Raw genomic sequence first — 22,630 nt, 5'->3', positions numbered from 1 at the left:
AGATAATTAAAGAAAAAGTACTTGATATAACTGATAAAAACTTTGTAATTGCATTTATTAACTGCTTAGCTACCGCTGATTTTATACCAAGCAACGTGCCTGGTGCGTACCTTAAGCAATGAAACTTGTTTTATTGATATATTTATGTTGGTATAAGCACATTCTAAAATTAGGGTTTAGTTTAGATTTAGAGCCTAATCAAAATGAATATAGTTTTAGTTTGATATTGGTGCAACATCATCCTAGTTAATTACCGCATGATGTTGCACCAATGTCAAGCTGAAATTGTATAGTTAGTCTTTTGTACACTTTTGTTTATGAAGTCTTTTTCACCATAATTTTAGTCTAGAAAACAAGCTATATAAAATTATAAATATAGAATATAGTTATAGGTTAAATTGTAAACTGAGTAACTGTTTAAGGCTATAGTGTTTGTTATGCATATGTTTATTTGCAGTTTAGTATCATATTGTTAAATTAAACCAAATTTAAAGATTGTTTTTATTTTTTAACTTACAACTTAAAATTATCTCAAATTAAGCTAGTTTTTGTGATAGAGGTGGGGTTTAAAGTATGAAAGGTTTTTGTAAATTCTTATTTAAGCAAGTAAATATGAATGTAAGGCTAACTATTTAATTTCATCTCAATATTTGTGCAATACATGCTAGGTAATTACCCAAATATATATAAAACTAACAAATGAATCGCAAAAACTTAGAAGATAGAAAATAAGCAAACATGCATACCCCTGCAAGCAGTTTTTATTATGAACAAATGGAAACTATCTAACCATAAATTAGTATGATCACACTTAAAACTAACCATACATATATAAACACATGACACTTTTTTTTTGTAAAATTCTTATTTGATGTACTAACATATTTTCAATGCTTCCATTTAAAACAACTTTTCCAATACTTATGTTTATTTTTAGAAGAAAATCTTTTGAAACAAATTTTTCAATAGTCCACAGCCTTGCTTTTTTTTTTCATTCTCATCAATACAACCCTTCCAGGCGACTAAACCAAGAAAACTTTCAGCCATTAGCCTTTTGGAACTGTCTTGTATGGTAAAGAAGGTCCCAGCTAAATGGTGTCATATTTTTGTTAATGTACACTAGGGTTTTCCAAACTTTATTTTCAAAAATCCTATTTAAAGAAATTGAAAAATCTATGGCCCCCATAACCCCAGAATATCTAGCGTAAGTTTCAAAATAACCATTAAAAACACCTAAGAATTTTTTTTGCTCTTCATCATCACCTCCAGAATATCTTGTGTAAGTTTTAAGTTATGACCTCATGTCTTCCTAAATTTCTGTCATGGTCCCCAAGAGGAAACTCTGATGTACACCTTCTCTACATTTGTAATATATAAATTTATACCCATGATTTAGTTGAGCATTTGCCAACTTTTTTTTTTTCTTTAACTTAACCTTCTACTTAAACAATCTAAACTTAACCAAAATAGGATTAAATACCTTCATCTTATATTCAGCTGTTCCACTTAGTTTCATCCTTCTAAATGAAACAATCTCCTTTCTATAACTACATTGGTCAACTATTTTTAATGTGGTATTCACCAAACTTTTTAAATTCTCATTGTCTGATACTGGTGCCCCTTGTATTTCAACATCTGACTTTCTTAAAAAGTTTTTCATCTGGTTTACCTTCTAAAGCAAATCACCACCCTACTCAACTTTACCAGCAGTTTCAGATAGTTTAATATGGCTGCCTTTAACAATTCTATTTGAGTTTTAATTTTTTAATTTACATTCTGTAATTTTTATTTTCTTTTTTTTCATAGCCACTACTTAAAAAAATAGCTGACTCTTCTAACTAAATAACTTTCTTCTTCTGGGTTGTGAGCTCCTTCAGTTCTCTAATCTCCTCAAGAAGTCTCCTCTGACCATTTCCAAGGTCAGCTTTTACTTCTATCATCAAATTTTGCAAAAATGCAGGTTTTTGCAAATATATTCTAATTAATTTTAATTATACCTGTTTATTCAAGTAGTTTTTTGTTTGTTTTAAAACTAAAATTAGTTATTACCATGATTTGAATTTATGTTAAACACAAGCAGTTAGATATATAAAGTTAACTATGCATTATAAAGTTTTAATAATCTTTAAATTTTTAGTTATTTTTAAAGTTTAGTAAAATAATGGTTTTCTTGTGTTGTTAATTTATAGATAAATTAGACTGTTTTACCTTATAGTTATTTTGTATTCAGTAACAAAGCCAAAAAAGGAGTATCACATAATGTTGTTTTACTTTTACATAAGAGGTTAAAGTTTTAATAGTAAATTATTGGAATAATTTTAATGCTTGTCATTGTTATTAATGGGTGGCGAAAATCAAGATAATTTAGGATAGTTTAAGGTCAATCAGGATAGTTTTTTGACTTAAAGAGTTGCAACCCTTGTTCTTATAACACTATATAATTAATCATGTTGTAATGTGTTTTCTTAGCTAGTTAACAATTTTTTTAAAACTACTGTTTTTAATTATTGTTATATAGCTACATATAATTTTGCAGTGCTTAAACCATATTTAAATTTCAAAATATTTGTAGATGTTTTTAAAACTAAGTCTAAATTTTGTCTTATTAAAAAATAAATGACGTTTTCTTCAAAGATTCCTAAAAGTTCTTTTATTGTTATTATTATTAACAAACATCTTAATGAAAACTTTAGCATAATTGTTGTAGAACAAAAAGAAAATAGTAGTGAACAAATAATAAATTTCTTAATATAAATGATAAATTTAAGTGCTAAATTAATTTTGATTTATAAAAATAGGTAGTTTTTACATATTTAATGTAACTTCCTGCTAACCTTAACTTTTAACTCTTGATTAACTTCTTTCTAAATCTTTGTGCTAAAGTAAGGGTGGCAATTTACTACAACCAGGCTTAATTTAGCAGTAAAAATTTGCTTACAACATATAGATAGTTTTTATAGTTTTTTTATTAATTGAGTTTTTAATATTTATAGTTAAGTTTTATTATATTTATTCAAAGTTACTCAGCCTGTAAACTTTTTTAATAATTAGAGCATTTTTTATCAACTATAAAAGTTATCTATCTTTATGCTAAAAATCCGAGCCAAGCAAAAAACAAAGCTGTTATGCAGTTCTGATACCGTATCTAAATTTGCTATAACAGTGATGTATTTGAAACTTATTATCATTTCAATCAAAGTAAAAACTTGAAGTTATACTGAAGTGTAATCATTTATAAACAGTTGTTTTTATTCAAAATGTTTATATTTTTAGATGATGTTTAGTACAAAAACAATCTAAATGAAACATGGATATAATTTTGGTATCAAAGTGGAAAAACTCACTGGTTGTTGAGTGGTTAAAAGGTGAGTAGTTTTTCAGTAAAAACTTGTTTGTAAATTCTATTTTATTTATGATATATGTTTGAATTAAACTAATGAATTCCTTTGACACAGAAAAACTCTGGAAAACAAAAGTTTAATAAAAAACAGGATAAAATTTAAACACAGAAAATACGTTTTTTTTATTGTAGTTGGCAATTTTTATGCTAGGAGTGGGTTATTATTTTTCAAACCACCTATTTTTAAGCTGTTTTAATGAAACAATAGAAATAGGGGTAGTTTAATTTTAAAAGACAATACTGAGGTATTAAAGTATTAATTAAAATTAAAAGTTATACTACAACTTTGGTGGGGATAATTTAGCTTTCAAATACCAATGGTACAACACAATAGTACATTGCAATACAGATAAGATTTAAATTTATTTGACTGTTTATAATTCAATATAATTTTAAAATATAATCTACAAATTAGTATCTTGAAGACAGGTAATTAATTTTTTTTTTGTAATGTTAAATAAACCTAGGTACACATATAACATGAATACTATATTAAACTACAAATAAAAATTTGTAAAGTTAGGTCCAATTAATTTAGCTGATTTAACTGTTTGAATTGAAAGAGTCTTTTTACTAATAATTCCTAAAATTTGTACTAGTTTTAAAGACCAACTGGTTCAAAATGCTTCAAACTATACTTTTGAAAACTCATAAATAAGGTATTCCAAAAATACCTTTTAGACGGAAAAAATTCTGTTCAGTTAGAAAAAAGCCATGTTTTTTTTGAGTTCTAAGTCCAGTTTCTATTAAGTTTTATAGTTTTTGTGTAAAATACTAATTTAATTTTGTAGAGATTCTTTGCATCAACTCCTTTATATGAGACCAAATGTATTCTTTTGTCAAATTTTTTTTATTAGTGTGTCCATTTAAAGAACTACTAAGCATATATAAAGAACTGTATTATCCTTATCCCATCTCACTGATGATTCCTTTGGAAGTATGTCAGAATATGTTAAATATGTCAGTCAAGAATGTTAAATTTAAGTTTAATAACTGTATTTGGGTTAGCAAGTACTTAAGAAGAAGTAAGCCGCTTTAGTTGGCGCCTCCCATAAGCAACCTATTGTAGTCTCCGACTTTGACCGGCTATATATCAAAGTTTATTTTGAGTTTTAAAATATGTAAAAAGCAACTTATAGCTTATCTAAAACTCATTAAATTAATTCTAAATTGTGAAAAATGTGGTTTACCCCCATGCCTTTAAGTATAGTATGTACTTTTAATTCAATTGCTTTTAAGTTTTAAGTTATTTATTACTTTCTTTTTATTTTAAGAAAGGTCATTAATTAAATTCTAATGTTTATAGCTTACATACACTTTTATATTGTTTTTGATTCATTCTATAGGTTTTTATTTTTTATAACATGTAGTGAACTCAGTAATTTTAGGGTTTCTTTGGTAAGAATATAGTTTAATAGTAACATTATTTTAAAATCAGTTTTAATTCATTTCCGAATCAGGTTTTATTTATTAAAAGCTGTTGAAATTAACTTTATTATACTATCTTAAAATTTTTAATGTCATATGTTTTTTTATTTTATACTACCTAGTAAAATGGCAAATTATGCTCATTAAAAGTAATCTCATATTTTAAGCATATATTCAGCTAAATATTTGGGGAACGGGTCTAAATTACACAAAGACTAAATTTCACAAGGTTACTAAATTGCATGAAGAGGATTTTGCACCAAGGGTCAATTTTTGCACAAAAGTAAAAAAGTACAGAAAAAAAATAGAAATGAAAAATGAACAGAAAAAAAATACTGAAAAAAAAAAAAAAAAAAGTTACTGAACGAAGGTAAGGGTTAGGGATAACAGTGATAGTAAAAAAATAAATAAATAACTAATAAATAAAAAAAAAAACATAATAATAATGAAAAAAAAAAGAAGCTACTGACTGAGGGTAAGGATTAGGGGTAACAATGATAGTAAAAAAAAAAAAATTAAAGAAGTAATAAAATTAATAAAAATGTTAGAATTTAAAAAATTAAATAAATTACAAAATTGTCTGTTTGTGCAAAAGTGTCTTTGTTTAATTTTGTAAACTTGTGCAATTTTGTCCCCTCGCTCAATTTTGTACGCTCGTGCAATTTAGACAGCTACCTAAATATTAGATAGTAATTGACTAAAAGATTAAAAATAAATATAAACGTTACTAACTCAATCTTGCGATTGCAGATATTTTTGTACTCAATACTTTAAGACAAAAATTTGTTTCACTTATGTTACTGCTGTATTGCTAAAGTATAACGTGTTTTGCTCCCCTTTCTTTTACAAATTAGTTGTAGAAAATAAAATGCCTCGGTAAAATTGAACTATGCTGAGAGATAAAATTATTTTAAATCCATAAATCCTAAATTAAAATCTTGTGTTTGAGACTTGCACTTTCTTATACTTCAATAAAAAAAGTGTTTTGATTTAATTTAAATTATGATTTTTTTTACAAAAATCAACTCTTTCTCGAAAATTTATTTAGATTTTTGTGTTTTATAAAAAATGACTGTTTATACTTTCAACTTTACTTCAAGAGCTATTGTTTATTTTTGTAAAAAATGCCCTTACAATCTATTCATTTTAGTTTGTAAGTTTTTATTTAATTAAAGGTATCTTTAAAATAATAAAATATTTTAAAAGGATTAGATGAAAGTATACAGCGTTATGTTGATAATTTCAAAAAACACAATGTAGATGGCAATCATCTGATAAATCTTAATTGTGACAATATTCACCAATTAGGTGTTCACTTAGTTGGACATCAAGAAATTATTCTAGACTCTGTCAAATTACTCAAATATTTGGTAAGTGCAGTAAATAAGAGTTTTGAATCTAAAAAATATCATTCATGATCTCTGTTAGTACAATACTTGTTTTAGCTAAAGAATTGACCTTTTTTAAGGAACTTTTTAGTTGTTATATTAAAAGTTATTATTTTTTAAACATTGAAAAATTCCTCTTTTTTAGAATATATTCAGTTTTTCATTTTTTATCATTGGAAATAGTTAAAACACATACTTTTTTGTTGTTACAAGTTCTGTTGTTATAGGTTAAAAAATACAAACAGTGCTGGTTATAATTTTTTTGTTTACTAGCTGGTTTTGGTGTGCTGTTTCCATCTTTTAAAAATAATAAAACAGTGCTTTCTCACAATAAACTGTTTAATAGAAAAATAATACAAGGGATGTAGCTACTAGCTCAAAAAAGTTCCGAGTCTGCAAAATACAAAAATAAAAGGGACGACGCATGATGACGTAATATAGGGAACAGGGAAATTTATACTACCTATATTGTTATTGTGTTTTATATTAAAGTATGCAGTTATGTTAAACTTCAAAAATAAATGGAAAATTGATGTTTGAGAAGTAGTTGTGTACAAGGCAGTTTATGTTGCTACACACAGTGGCATAGCATGATTTTTTTGTTAGGAGATGCGGAGAAACAAAAAAAATCTTAAACTTAAAACTTTTAATTTGAATTAGTTATACGTTTTTACTTTTCAAGTACATCAATTTGTCGATGTAAAAGAATATTTGTTTTCTAAAATATAAAAGTTACTTTATAAAAAAAACTTTGAAAGTTATTTTTCTTAGTAGTTATATCTAATTTTTTTTCAAATAAAACTGTTCTGGTCCTGCTTAGTGATGTACCGGACCCGGATCCGGACTTTTTTTTCAAATTAGAATCCGGCCGGATCTGGATATCAGACAAAAATGGCAATATCCGGCCGAACCCGGATAGTGAGTCCGGTACATCACTAGTCCTGCTCGAGTTTCCCTTGCTGGATTTGCTCCTGCTCAATTCGCCTTGCTCAAGCTTCCCTGTTTGAGTTTTTACTGATCGAGTTGCTTCTGCTCCAGCTCAACTTGTAACTATATGTCTTATTGTTCTCGCGTTCACATTCATTCATATTAATAAAATCGATAGCTTATAAAAAGATTTTTATACAACGCATTGCTTTTTGATCAAGAGAATCTGAACTGAGTTAAATGTATATATTTTAAATGTATTTAATTTGTCTAGTTTTTTAGACACTAAAAGTGCTAAAGAGTGTTTATATTTCAAAATTGTCTATCAGGAGGACAAAAATAAGTATTGAAAAATAATAAAAGCTAAGAAGGGTCTTTTTAAGCTGAAAAATTTAAACAAAATCCTGTCTTTTTATTTAGAATATTGTATACGTTTTTGCAGAACGGTACTAAGCTACGTGCCAGCCAAGACACCAAAACTAGTTAATTAATAAAAAAAAAGTAGTTTGCACACTGTGTTTCTTAATCATCTCTTTACAGCTAATGAATTAAGCAGTATTTTTTGTTTCTACTAGTGGTCTTCACATTGTACACAAATTTTATTTTGGGTGCACAAGTTTTATTTGAAGGGTGCATGAAACTTAATCTTATGTAAGGGTGCATGAAATTATAATTAATTTTGAAACTTATACTAAATATTTTGGAATTTTAACTATGAATAACGGGAAAATTTCGAATAGTTTTTGTGTATTTTTGGGTAGGCCAGAGCTAGGGTGCAAAATTTCAATTACTGTGAAGACCACTGGTCTATAAAAATCAATTTTGTTTATATAGACTGAAAATAATGTTGATTTTAAGCATGTCAAAACAAAACATAAGCGATATATATTTAAAAAGTAAGTATAGAAAAAAGGAAGTAGTAAAATTATTTTAAAGTAAAATAAATTTTATTGCAGTGTATTTAAATAGTAGTTTTTTTATTAGAAACATTTTTAGAACAATCAACTTGGAAATGAAACATTGAAGAAGCGTGCATTGAAGTTAGATACTAGGTGTACTACATTCAAACAGTACATGGTGTCACAAAAGACTTTACTTGACGATGTCACACAAGGATCTTTAAAGCAAGGAGCTTCAAATGAACTACTTAAACTAGCAGGTGAAGTGCTTGAGGAAGGAAAGCAAGTCATTCTATGGCTAGAAAGGTAATTTAAAGATTTTGTTCTTTCATAAAGACGCTAGTAAGTATTCAAATTTAATCAAATGGTAAAGATATACTTTAAAATAAGCCAAATGCTCAATAATTATCAACAAACAGCATTTATTGACTAAGACTGTCTCAATTAAAGTGATTATAAATAGCAAATGAATTATTTTTTGTTCAAATGTTAAATGAATGCTTATTCTATAAAATATTAATAGTTTTATTGTTCATTAAGCAAGTTGGATTAAAGAAACTTATAAAATCAATTAACTTTTATTTTTAAGTGGTCATAGTTAATTTAAATCCATAATAAATCAAATTAAAAGGTGTTGCTTAAATTATTAGAAGTTTTTTGACTTAAAATATTTTTATATTGTAGTGTATAGTAGTTTACAGTTTTTCACATTGCAATAAAGTTAAACATATGCTTCAAGTGAGTGCAATGCAACAACAAACGAAAACTTAAGCATAAAAATCAATAATTAAAAAGAGAAAATAAACAAATGACCCGGCTTAGCAAAAACATTTTAATCAAGTCAGCCGTTCTTTATACTACTACCTTTGCTTGAAATATAGCTTTTTCTATCAAAAGTTTATTTTCAAAGTTTAATTAGTTAACAACTTGTATCTAAATTAAGTTGTTTCAAGAATTATTCTTGCAAACTTTTACATGCTTTGTTTGCTATTAAGATATCAACACAAATTAGTTTATAATGTTGCACTCCTTTTTTTGAAATGACTCATATGATAATTGCTTTTATTAGATACTTTTGTTGCATGGTGTCTTGAGTAAAACAGATTAATATATGTTTTTTTCTAATCAATTAAACAAAGCTATACTAAAAAAGTATTTATGGTAGTGTTTATGCATAATTAATGTAGTACTTAATAAGCTTCAGATAAATTATTAAAACCATGGTTGTTATATAAAATTCAAGTTGGAATTCACTTAAAAATTTAAAAACTTAAAAAAATAATTTTGTATCTAGTATAGTTTCATCGTTAGTTCATGGTATAGTTAGTTTTTGATCGAAAAAACTAAAAACTAAAAAATACTTAGTTGTAATAACTTCAATATCAATAAAAATATTTTCGTTAAACTTAGGATGAGGAGTTTTAAAATGATTAGGATCAAAAAACTTTTATGCATATTACAGAAAAAAAAAAGTTTATTTTATAGACGCAGTATAAACAGTTTTTAATTTTGTTGAATTTACAAAAGAAAGCATCTTCGAAATTCTATCATAGCCTTAGCTTGTATTTTCGTATGCCATGAGAAAAGCTCAAACTAACATAAAGGTATAGGTTTAAGAAACTGAATGATTTTTATCATTCAAATAAATTATGTTAAGGGCATAGGGCAGTTCACCTTTTTATTATTATTTTTTTTAAGTTGATCTTATTTTGTAGAGTTTTAACTGAGCTATCAGACATTTTAACCGCTTGAAATAATTCAAAGTATTTTTAGAGATATGAGTGATCGAAGTTAGTGACCTCAATAGGATCCTAATGGAAGGCGCAAACTAATAACGCAAAAAAAAACCATTTCACTAAAAATCTTTCTCCTTCTTCATTTTTTTAAGCAATCTTATTCAAACTTTCACAGAAAGTGTATTATTTATTAAATTAAAAAAAATTGAATGCAGGATTTTTCTAATTTTGAAAAATAAAATTTTTATTAAAAACAAACACCTACTTTTTTTTTTTATATAAAATTTTTATTTTTTAACATTTTCGAAATTCCAACATTTAAAGTCTTTTAAATTATAAAAGGAACGTTTCCTGAAAGTTTGAGGTCTCTAGCTCAAAAAATGAAGGAGAAGATAGATTTTCAGTGATTTTCAAATTCGGAGAAAATTGACTACGAAAAACCTGTGGTCCATGTTGTATCGGAAACTTTTTATAAAAATTACAATATCTCAAAAGTTAAATAAGTTTTTTTAATTCTATAAAAACTGGCTTGTAGTTTGTACTTCAAGCTTTTATATAAGATTCAATGTTATTTTTAGTAAAAAAAAATGTCGAACCACCCTATGCCCTTAAGTTGTTTAGATGAATTTTGAATAAAAATCGCAGGTTTAATTTCTTCTTTCTTACAGCTTGACATCAATATTGTTTTATTTAGGTCTCCTTTTAGTAATAGAGGTGAATTTAGAGATATAAGAAGTCGACTGGTGAAATTGTGTTATGAACTAAGCACTACAATGCAACAGGTTACTTGTTTACTTTTATTTGATTTATAATTAACTGTTTTTTACTTTATAATAAATCAAACAATTTTAAATTACTTTTTTATTCTTATAGTTTTGTTCTATTTTGTGAATAATATAGAATGTGTAAGCTTTACAAACTGTTTGATTTATTTTTTTTAATCTCATACTAGTTCTGTAACTATTTAAGTTCCAAACATATGTTTATGTTTTTTGGAAAAGCTTTTAACTTAATGCATTATTACAATTCTAGACAGAAGCTATTTTAATTTATAGAATTAATCGCGTTGTTTTATTTATAAAAAAATATTTAATATAAGATATGAAAATGAATTATTCTAATAAAATGTATTAAACTTGATTTATTACAACACTCCATAAAAAAGTTTATGTATTTGTGTGAAAGGATCATGATTCTGTTTACAAATATATAAAATTAGTTTTTTTTTAAATATCAGATTATCGTTCAAGTCAAGAAACTTTAAAGACTGTTTTACTGATAATTTTTCACTGTTTATGTAAACAAATCATGACTGAATTATTAAGTAAAACGAGTTCTAAGGCTTTCAGCTTGTCTTTTATATGCTTAAAAGATAGTAAATAGTTATTTTCTAAAATCTTAAAAATGGATTTTGAACAAAATTTTTTTGTATAAACTAAAAACAGAATTATAAAGATACTTAAAACTTATTTAAAACATATTCATTTTTGTAATAATTTTTTTTTTTCCTACACTAAATAGTATAGTGCAATAACCCTGACTTATTTGAGTGTGCACTTGAATTTTTTTACATAATTTTAACTTTAAAGCAAACAACTTAAATAATTTATTACTACGTTTGAGGTTTAGTATTACTTTAAAAAGTTAGAGTTGAAGTATTAAAGATGTGTAAATCTTTTAAAGATAATCAAAAACAAACTATATAAAACATATTAAATTAGTTTTTATAACTTTTGAAATAATATTTTATATATGTATTCATTTAAAATCTTTAAGGATAAAAACTAGTTTTAGTTACCATTAAATAATCAATTAAAACAAATTAGAGTGTATTTGCTTGTACAATAGAAGAAGCCTCCTTAAATATCTGCAAAGAAATAAAAGAGACGTGCGATTGGTAAGTATTTTATTATTTTATAGATATTTCATTACGAAATCATGCTATAAATGAAGTCGTAAACATTATTTTGTAAATTTCAAAAGTAAACTCCACATTTGAAAGTTTTTTTAAAAGTTATTTAACAGAAAAGTCAAGAATTAATTTTGCCTACTGTATACACCTAAGAAATTCGTAAAAACAAGCTGTTTTGTTGTTTTTACAGTATTTACTGTTTAGATTTCTACTAATGAAAATGTTAATAAACAAACTATTTAATTATGCTTTGTAAGTGAATTATAATAATGTATAAACGAAATACTTATATATTTTCGTTTAATATTTTGCTAATAAAAAAAAATGAAACACCAAAACAGTGTATTTTAATTAGTTTTAACTTATTACGAGTATATTTTTACGTTAACTTTAGTTTATTCAATGAATGTAGATATAAAGTACTTATATATTTTTGTTTTTTTTATGTTAAAGATTTAAACTTACTTTGAGTTAGGTTGTAAATACTTAAGAATTTATTTGTCTGTCATATAACATGAACCTGCAAAAATTTATAGAATCTTTTGTCTAGTAATCAAAACGATTATTAAAATATAAGTTTAAGTTTGTTACTAAAGTGATAAACGCAAGTTTATTTAGCTAATTTACTATAAATTACTAACTAAAATTTTGAAATATTGGATGAAAATCTCCTTAAAATCATTTAAGTCGAGAACTTTAAATTATTTAATTTAAAACAAGTTACAATATTATGAATTACTAACCGCTAATCATAAATGGATTTTGTTGAAACCTTTTATTTTCAATCTAACACTTTGAAAAATAAATTATAGATAGTTAAGTTATATATTAAGTCTTTAAATGCTGTGTAAACCATTTAAAGTTCTACTAAAAAACTTTAAATTAACTTGATGAAAAATAACTACAAGCAGGGATATAAATCTTAGAATTGTTCAGGAATCAAAAATTGTAGTTTAATTTACTTGATATTTTAAAAATTATCCATTATTTCTGCTTACTATAGTCCGAAATGTTTAATTTCAAAAATCCTCTTTATTTATGTGATGTTCTACTTAAAATTTTGAAATATTTTGTATACTGTATAACAGTGGTCGGCACGCTACTTCGAATCCGTGAACCCTAAATCACAAATTGCATTCTTTAGCGCCGCTAGTGTTTAAGAATATGTAAACACTTTTAATGGTTTTTTCTTACTAATAATTCGGTAACACCTAGTTAATTTTTACACGCTAACTTTAAATTTACCAGTTTACCCTATCCATTTCAATAAAATTTTAACTTCGATGATCTAATTTTTACAACAATATTTTACTTGTATCACTCAGAAAATAAGCCTGAGTGACTAAAGACTAGACTTAGTACATAAGCTAGATTTAGAGAGTATTATATATAAGCAAAAAATAATTTAAATTACAATGAAAATTAGATATTTATAGATCTTGAATTTTTAAATATTAATAATTAATTATAAATTAAAAAAATTCAAGTAAAGCAACAGTTGAAGATTTTTAAAAGATATTAAAATAAACCCAAGATTTTCAATGAATTTATAACTAGTCTCAGTCAAGCTGAGTTTTTGTAAATATATTAAAACTAGCCTCAGTTGGTCTAGGTTTTTTATGATTTAAAACTAGACTTAATTTTTATTAGTAAGCTAAGTATGTGACAGCCCTAATGTTATTTGACCCTTCCTATACTTTTATTTTATTATAAGTAAAACATAATTGAACTTTTTTGGCCTAACTAATTTTTTGTCAAATATCAATTTAATAAGCTGATTAATATAGTGATTTTTAATGTAGCAAAACGCTTTTGACCAATAAGAGTTTAATAAAGTTAAACATTAATAGAATACTAACCGTTTTATTTTGTTTTAAGAATCTATGAGATTTGCTCACTTCGGTTTTTCTTTGGGTGGAGGAATTTTTACATAATGTAACAGAATAGAACTAGGAAAGTACAAAAATGGCCGTTTTATTAACAACAAAATGGTCAATTAGATCTCAAGGTTGAATATGTCTTAAATGTAAAAACATTTGAAAAAAAAAACTTTAGTTTAGTTTATGCACGAAAAAAAAAATCATGTACCCCAAAATAAGTTTCATGCACCCCAAAAGTCTCGTGCACCCTAAAAGAAATTTCATGTACACTAGTGTGCACCAGTGTACACCGTGCCGACCACTGCTGTATAACATGAAAAAACTTTGATATATAATAGGTAAAAAAAATTACTTGAAAATATGAGTAGTTGCTAAGCCTTTTAACCGGTAACAAACAAAATAAGCTTTATAAAAACAATAGTCAGACACAAAGTTTCTGGTAACTTATTGATTTATACTCAATTTTGTTATCATTTTTAAATGCTTGTAATAATGGTCTGAAGTATCAGCAAACAGCTTATCACGAATTGTTTTCAACGTTATGTCTCCAACTTTAATTCATAATTACACATTATGTCACTATACTTATGTTTACTTTATTTATTTCTTTAAATTTTGTATAACATAAATTAATTTATTCTTCAAAGGCTAGTTTGTAATAGCGTTCTAAGATATTTATAATTTAGTATAACACTTACATAAAGTGAGTTATCCGGGCAAATATTTTTTTAATTACTAAAAAATTATCAAACAAATTGCTCCTATTTAAAAAATATTTACTTATTGTATTTTTTTTTTGTATTTTAAAGCTGATCAAAACAAGTTAGTAAGGGATTATTTAGGGTCAAAAATAACCTAAAGATAAACTTATTTTGTAATAGAAACGTAAAGATTTAGTTTGCGATAGTTAAGTGTTTAACTAAAAAAGATTATCATAGTCTTTAGTTTTGTATTTTAGCACTAATGATGATTTCTAAAAAGATACTTGAATAAAACAACAGTATTTTTATTAGGATACTTTAGAATTTTAAAATACGTTTAACATTAATTACAGGGTTGCCACATGGTCAGGAAAAGTCAGGAAATCAGGAAAAGTCAGGAAAAATTAAAAACAATGACAAAAGTCAGGAAATTTGATAAAATTAAAAAAAAAGTCAGACTTTGTCAGTTTAAATTTACATAATTCTTATTTTCCAAAGCCTTCAAATGGTAAATATTAATTAAAAATCCTTTAAAGTCAGAAAAAAATTCCCAAACTTTCCTAGAAATTTACAAAATTATTTAATTTCCAATGCCTTCATCTGGTATAAATTAGTAAAATATCTTTTATAAAACTGCAAAATTTTTCTATTAACATAGTGAACAAGTATTCTACTTGAACAAGCAGATTTTGTAAGCATTTAAGTATTGATGATCTGTAGCAAGGACACTTCCATTGTGAAACTGTGATACATACACAACAGTTTATCTAGCATAATTTTAGAATCTAAGTGTTATTTTTTAAGTAAATAATTGAGTTCTTTATATTTAGGCAGTTTATTTAGTATTTAATGTAACAAGCTGATATGTATACTCTACCTCTTTATAATTTTTTTCAAAGTTGTTTAAATTTATAAAATAAGTTATTAAAGAGGTATATGCCAAGATTAAGTTTACTTATTATTTGTATTTTTTGTAGAATAACTTAAGTTTTTAAAATAAATAAGAGTATATTTATTTGTTACAAACTTTATACTAAATGATAAGAGGAAATATTTTATACAACAGATATATAGTTTACTTTTTTATGTATTTTTTACAGTTACTTAAGTATATTCTTTTTTAATTGATTTTTAGTTTAAGAATTTTATATTAAATAGTTTGGGTAGTATCTTTTTAAACTAAGTGAACAATTTATATAAGTAAAGCATGTTTTAGATAAATATTTTTTGTTATTAGATATTTTTACCTTCTAGGTTGTTTTACAACAATTTTATACTAAGTCTGACTAAAGTTTACTTTTAAAAATTCTAAAAGACTAAGTTCTTTATTGTCTTAAGGTTTTAATTTTAAAAGTTCGTTATTGTTTTTAGGTTTTAGTTGTGAAAGTTCTTTATTGATTTAAGGTTTTAATTTTAAAAGTTCCTTATATTTCGTTTCGTTTATTTAGATACATTTATGCTAGGAAATTCTAAAAAATTGTGTTCTTTATTGTTTTAAGGTTTCAACTGTAAAAGTTCGTTATTGTTTTAAGATTTTAGTTATGAAAGTTTGTTATTAGTTTAACGTTTTAATTGTAAAAGTTTCTTATATGTCATTTCGTTTATTTAGATACATTTATGCTATGAAATGCTAAACAATTGTGTCTTTTTTCAGACAAGCTGTGATAATAACGTAATAATACAAGTATTTTGGTGATAGAGATGATTATTACAATTATATCAATCATACACAGGTGGTTCAAGTGATGTAATTGAAGTTTGATGATTGAATTCAAAAAACTGTTGTTTTAACCTGTATTGAAATTAGATTAAAAGCTTTATATAGTTTCAAGTGTTAGTTTATGTATTTTATAATAAATTTAAGTTAAGAGTTTGATTTAGAAAAGTCAGGAAAATTTTTGTAAAAAGTCAGGTAATTTTGCTCAGCTTGATCTGTGGCAACCATGTAATTAGTGTATAATATAAAACTACTATATTGATTTAACGTATCAATTAAAATTAACAGTATTATTACGTCACAAGAAGCAACAGTGACATCACCATCATGGTACAAAACTGTCCTGTTAAGAGATATTGACCCGATGCATGGTATTGGAATTTTCATTAAGGTACAATAATAACTAAACTATTTGTTGTTTAAATTGTAAAAATCTATGTTAATTTTGAATAGTGCTTACAAATACTTTTTAATAAATATTTGAAATTTACTTTTCTAAATCTATTTACTTTCAACTTTTAACGAGTTGTTTTGTTTGTTATTTTCACTTTAGTTTCTGTTTTCTATTAGTACCAAAAACGGTATGAAAAAAGTAGTTTTCTATTTTCTAAGCACTAAAATGATATTTACTCAGTATAAAATTAAAAATGATAGTACTGTAAATAACTAATTATACTAAAAAAATATATATATATTGCTAAATGTCCTATTTCTAAAGGTAACATTCGAGGGTTATCACGTAGTTACTGGAACTCGCGCTAACTCCATTGCTTCAAAGTGTAGGATGGTACAAAGTGGAGATGAGCTTATTGCTGTTAACAACAAAGTTGTGGTAAGTTGAAAAATATTACGATAGCTAAAGTCTAAAACTAAATAAGTCATTGTTTTATAGTATGTGTAATTTGTATTTTTAAACTATAATTATATTAGTATGGCTTAATTTTATGTGAATTTAACCTATAATAAGGTTAAAATAATTATTATTTGAATGAAAATATTTTCGTTGAAACTTTGAATTTTTTAACTAAGTATAAATTTAAGTTACTTAATTCTTAAGATACTAGTTATGAATATTTTCTCTGTAAATAAAGTCTCTATAAAAAAAGTGGACTGCGTTAAATTTGACATATGTTAACTTTAAGATAAATGGATTACATTATGTGTTACTAATTTTAGTTTACAAGACGAGACACAACAGTTTTTTTTTAATTACAGTAAGTCTCAATTGATTTGCAGATAGGTTGGACGCTAACCTCACTTGTGGCTGCATTGAAGGAAAATTGTCAACAAGTCGTTTTGTTGTTACGTAAAAGACCTCAAATTCAATCTAAAAACTGCTGCAACAAGTAAATATAACTTTTTGAATGAAAATATTTCTAAATTTTGTTATGGATTTAAATAATCAATAAGGTCATAATTTGAAACTTACAGTAGATATTCTGGAGTTGCAGATGAAGAGGAAAAAAAGGTCTTAGGTGTTTTTAATAGTAATTTTTTTGGGTTATCTTCTTGGAGGGGGCCATAGCTTTTTAAATTTCTTTAAAGGGGGTCTTTAAAAAAAAGTTTTGGGAAACTCTGACTTAGATTGTACTAACAAAATAATAAAATTATTGCTAGAAAATAAAGGATTGTTGAGCATGTAAACTTTAATAATATGTAGCTATATCAATTTTTTTATGACGTCTTACTTGTAATGATCGGTATAATTAATATCAATACATTTTTAATGCTAATGTTTTTATTAAAAATTAATAATTTATTTGATTAAAATTTAAATACTTTGTAAGCTAACTAGTTTTCATGTTTGCGCCAATAAGATAAATTAGGGTTAACAAAAGACCTGAAATCCTTAAAAATCCTTTAAAAAATTTGATATTGACAATATAGGCAAAAAAAAACTTGAAAAACATTAAATTTGAGAAATTTTTACAAAAAATTCTTAAAAAACCTTTATTTTTAATATTTTTACATGTAAATGATGAAATTTGATTATGTACGAAAAATCTGTCATACACATATTTTTTGTGTCATTTTGTGCCTTGTCTAATATAAAACACATGAAAAGTAGCATCACAGTATATTTTCAGTATTTTAAAATTATTTGAGAATTTTTCTAATCTTTTACCTAATTTTATACTAAAAATGGACAAAAACTTTTACTTAATTTAATAGACCTAAAAAAAAATCAAAATACCTTTGGCAACCCCGGATATATTTGTTTATTTGTTGTGTGAACCTTAATTAATATAAAAACATTGTTTTATAACTAAATTATAAACGATAACTATGGTTAAAAATAAACCAAGGTTATTTATTTAAATTAAAGGTAGTTAAAGATTTCAACATTTATATTATAAAAATTATAATTATTAGTTTAGATAACATAAAATTTGTTGTGTCTGATTGTTTTAACTTACTTCAGTATTATGCAATAAAAGTATTTTTTACTCAAGTTCGTAGACATTAGCTTTTGCTTTTACAGCTGTGATTTTCAAATAAAAGTCTTATAGTGTTTTTAAACGACTGATTAAAAAAAAAGTAGTTTATAATATTTATGGGGTATTATAAATATTAAAATAGAAAAAAAACATCCAAAACTACTATACAGAATACTTGTGATTTTCTTTCTAATAAACTGTCAAATACTCAAAACAAGGGTTTATAACGTAAAACTGCAAATTTTATCGATTATTTTTCCACATGAGCTCTTTGTTTTGCTCTTTGCTCGCATTTGGTCACTTTTAAATTTATTTTTATATTTCAAGTTGCTGTTTTTAAATTTCTACACTAGTATTATTATTTAGTAATGTAGATTATAGTTACATCTAAATATAAATTTAAATAAAAAACATTTTATCAGTAGAAGTATAAACCAAGTTTTTAATTTGATTATGTATTTACAAAAGAATACATACATAGCCTGTAATTTTTTTCTTGACTTTATACCACAAGTTTTTGCTATATAATTTTTCTAATCTTACAAACGTCATTTTAGGAGGATGTAGTTAGATCTCACTTTAAGTTCTTTAAATATTTTTGTAACTAAAATGATTATTAAAAATAACAGAGTGTATTAATTAGTCAATTAACTTTTTCTTAAAGTTTGCCAACTACACAAATTAAGTCTAAACTTATAGCATTGTATAGACTCACTATAAAGTTTTTAATATATTAAATATAAACAGTATCAACCATTACCGTTGCTCCGTACCTAATAGTTTTATGATGTGCACTTTATACAGGTATTTTTTGTAATATGTGTTTGTCTCTCTACCTGCTCATTTTTTTATAAAAATTCATTGTAACTCTTTGCTTTGTTTATTTTTGACATCAAAAATAATTATTTATTTTGTTGTATAAAAATTACTGTAAAATAACTGATGTTAAATAGTGACCTAAATGTGATTGCTACTTAGTTTTGTGTAAAAATGTTTATGGTATGTGCAGATTAATTAATAGTTTTTACCAAGTATCATTAACTCTATACAATTTATCAAGTTTATTTAATATTTTAAGATGTTTCTTATATTAAAAAGCCTATAACTTATTATTAGGTAAACTTACTATTATAACGGAATTGATTATTAATCAAGCGCTTAGTAAAAAAAAATTAAGAAAGTTTTCCATTTTTATAACTGTTAAGACTAGAAGAATACTGTTATCAATAAAACAACTTTAAGTTTTAATAAGTTGTTTTTATAGCTATTAAATTTTAATTGCTGCCTTAAAAGCAAAAAATTTATGAATATATAAAACTTATTTTTTACACTTTTAAGATAAATAAAACTACAATATTTCAATTAACATTAGAAGTGCAAATTTGTAAACATATATATTTTTGAACGACCAAAGCTTTTGAAAATCTATCTTTATTATTATCATTTTTAAGAATTATTTTACCAATTATCTAAACAAGCACTGAAAGAAAATATCGTACAAAATAATGAATTTCGGTTTATTGTCAATGAATTGAAAAACTATTCAAAATATTTTTAATTATGACTATACAAAATATAAATATTAAAACGTATTATGAAAGTTTAGAAAAAAGTTGTATAGATTAAAAATCGTTTTACTAACTTATTATAAGATAAAGAAACAAAATCAGTTAAGAAGTGTTTTTATTATAATGATTACAAATGAATTTTTAAAAATGCAGTCAAATATAGAAGAACCTTTAATATAGGTACTTTTAATTAACTTCAAAAAATAAACAAGTAGTTAATAAGAACTATTCTAAAATGCATTTATTTAAATTGTTTAAAACGTGTTTTTTGTATTTGTTAATGCACAATGGCTTCTATTAAGTGCATAACATGTTTTGTTTGTTCTTTTGTTGTGTTTTCACCACTTACTTTTCAACATTTTGTACCAGCAAAGCGTATTTTAATGTATTATTTCAGTGACGTTATTTAGTGCTTTTGTAATAAATTAAAATGCAATAATTGTTACAGAAATCAAATTAAAAACTTTAAAATAATTAAATTTTGCTTCTGGTATTAGTTTCATGATACATTTACAAATTTTTGCTTGTTATTGAAATCTTGTTAGAATGCAATCTTGAAGCTCAAAGATATTTGTAATAATAGTTTTTATATATAAAAGTAAGATAATTTGAATGTTTTTTTTATTTAAGTAAAAAATTAAAAGAATGCAACTTATTTATTTAAATTACATTAGCTTGAGTTCTAAAAAAGTCAGTGTTAAGCTTTAATGAAAAAGTTAATAGATTTAATGATCAATAAAAGATTAAAAATACATTAAACTTTTCTTTTTTATATCTTGCTTGCTGTTGTACTTAAACTTATTTACAAAAACTGAAATACTCAAAATTGTTTCAAAGTAAAATCTGTTTTGCTTTTGATAAAAAAATATAGAAGACTTGAAAAAACTAAACAAACATTAAGTAAGCCACTATAAAAATTGTATCAAGTAGTACACTTAACAGTTTATTATTTATAATTATTAAAAAAAAAGTATTACAGGTATAACAAACTTTCAGAATAACTTATTGAATTAAAAAACAAATAACTAGTTTTTAATATAATATTTTTTGAATTTAAAACTTTAAATTTTAAGGTATGCTTTTTGTTAAAATCCTTAAATCAATGAAGTTTATACTTTTTTAGAAAACAAATTTGGAGGTGTCCATCAACAAAACCGCTCAACAATTCATCTGGTTTGCATGGCAACAAATATCTAATCCCTGAAAACAAAATGGTCGGAAGAAATTCGTCCTTTACAATGGAAACAAACAACACATGGCACCATCATATGGCCAACTCAGATTTAACTTGTCCTCGGTACCCACCTCCAGTTCCTCCTGGAAACAGTTACCACGGTAACCATGAATACAGACCATCATCGCATGTGGGACATGCAAAATCCAATCATGATTTGACAAACAACATTAATAGGTTAAAATGATACTTAACAAAATTATGAAAAAAATTTACACTTATTATTTCTTTTGACTTATTTTTTGATTATTTAAATTTTTCATGAAAACAAAAACAGTGTATAAATTGTAACAGCATTGGCAGTTTGCTAAGAACTCAGACAGGTCTAAAAATTTTAGAAAAATAAGGCGAGCCAAGGAACATGTAAAAAAGCTCAAATTAAGAATGTCTATATAAAATAAAGTTTAAATTAAACTTGTTTAGCATTGTAAATTTACAGGATTTTATAATCTAAGTTTTTAAGCTATGGTTACCATTAAAAATTTAATTTATAAATATTACTAATAAATTCAAGCTGTTGTATTCTATTTTTGCTTCAAAGTTTAGTAAAACTGGGTTAAAAAAAGCTCATGACAAGACTTAAAATTTAAGTTTATTTTGTGCAAAAAAAAAGAGTAGTTATCTCTAGTATCTAACTTGATTTCACTTTTTTATGATGCGTTTATCACAAAATTATGTTAGGTAAATCCTTATTTTAATGTTTTAATACCCGTAACTAGTTTAGTCAATAAAGTTTACCAATTAAAAAGAAGAATATACTTGTAAACTGAATTAGAAACTTAAGGTAATAGAAAACAAAAATTTGTTTGCAACTTTTTATAAATAAAGCTTGAGTTTAATTTATATATAATAAAAAAAGAGTTTAAGTAAACGGCGTTATAGGCTGCTAAAAAATTCCATTAAAATAGAAAGCTTCCTCATTATGACGTGTGCAAAATTTCAATGATGTCACCACTCAACAATAATTTAAATCACAACAAACCAGGAACTCTCACTCGATCTATAACGTCATATCACCGCGGTAACAACCAAACAAACAGAATCAGTTCAACACCTAATGGTAAACATTAATAATTTTTTAGTTTTTTTAATGTTACTTAGGACTTATTCAAATATTTTTAATGGCTATTTTTAGCTTATATTTTTTATTTGAAAGTTGAAAAATATCAGTTTTAATATACTTGTAAACTTTTATCTACCTTTATTACAATATAATTTTTAAGAATCGAAGACTTTTTCTAATAGTTAAAATTACTAAATATATTATTTAAATTAAAACCAAGTTTATAAATAATAAAAATTGATTAAATATCAAGTATTTTAGTTTTGGCACTAAAACAAGTATAATGTGTAGTGGCGATTTAACTGTTTTAAATAATTTTCGTACAACAATTATGAATGG

The 22,630-nt window shown here is 24.7% G+C and overlaps 1 protein-coding gene across 2 annotated transcripts in view; it reads left to right on the top strand.

Moving 5' to 3' along the window:
- The first annotated feature begins 3,271 nt into the window (after positions 1-3,271).
- The window catches only part of LOC145829367 (uncharacterized), a 33,254-nt gene continuing 13,895 nt past the window's right edge, over positions 3,272-22,630 (top strand). Inside the window, exons 1-11 of one of the 2 annotated variants that reach the window (XM_082937135.1) lie at positions 3,272-3,365; positions 6,035-6,198; positions 8,140-8,348; positions 10,473-10,560; positions 11,605-11,675; positions 16,277-16,379; positions 16,707-16,820; positions 17,225-17,334; positions 19,174-19,230; positions 21,118-21,405; positions 22,137-22,288. In XM_082937135.1, the coding sequence (XP_082793261.1) occupies positions 3,308-3,365; positions 6,035-6,198; positions 8,140-8,348; positions 10,473-10,560; positions 11,605-11,675; positions 16,277-16,379; positions 16,707-16,820; positions 17,225-17,334; positions 19,174-19,230; positions 21,118-21,405; positions 22,137-22,288 (1,414 nt within the window). In that variant the 5' untranslated portion in view covers positions 3,272-3,307. The remainder of the gene's footprint in view (positions 3,366-6,034; positions 6,199-8,139; positions 8,349-10,472; positions 10,561-11,604; positions 11,676-16,276; positions 16,380-16,706; positions 16,821-17,224; positions 17,335-19,173; positions 19,231-21,117; positions 21,406-22,136; positions 22,289-22,630) is intronic. The other variant, XM_082937137.1, reaches the window with a different exon arrangement.

This window comes from Thalia democratica, chromosome 2 (assembly GCF_965202585.1).
Source record: "Thalia democratica chromosome 2, ktThaDemo2.hap1.1, whole genome shotgun sequence".
Taxonomy (NCBI): domain Eukaryota; kingdom Metazoa; phylum Chordata; class Thaliacea; order Salpida; family Salpidae; genus Thalia; species Thalia democratica.
The sequence above is the reverse complement of the archived record's forward strand: the minus strand, read 5'-3'. Positions and strand labels throughout refer to the sequence as shown.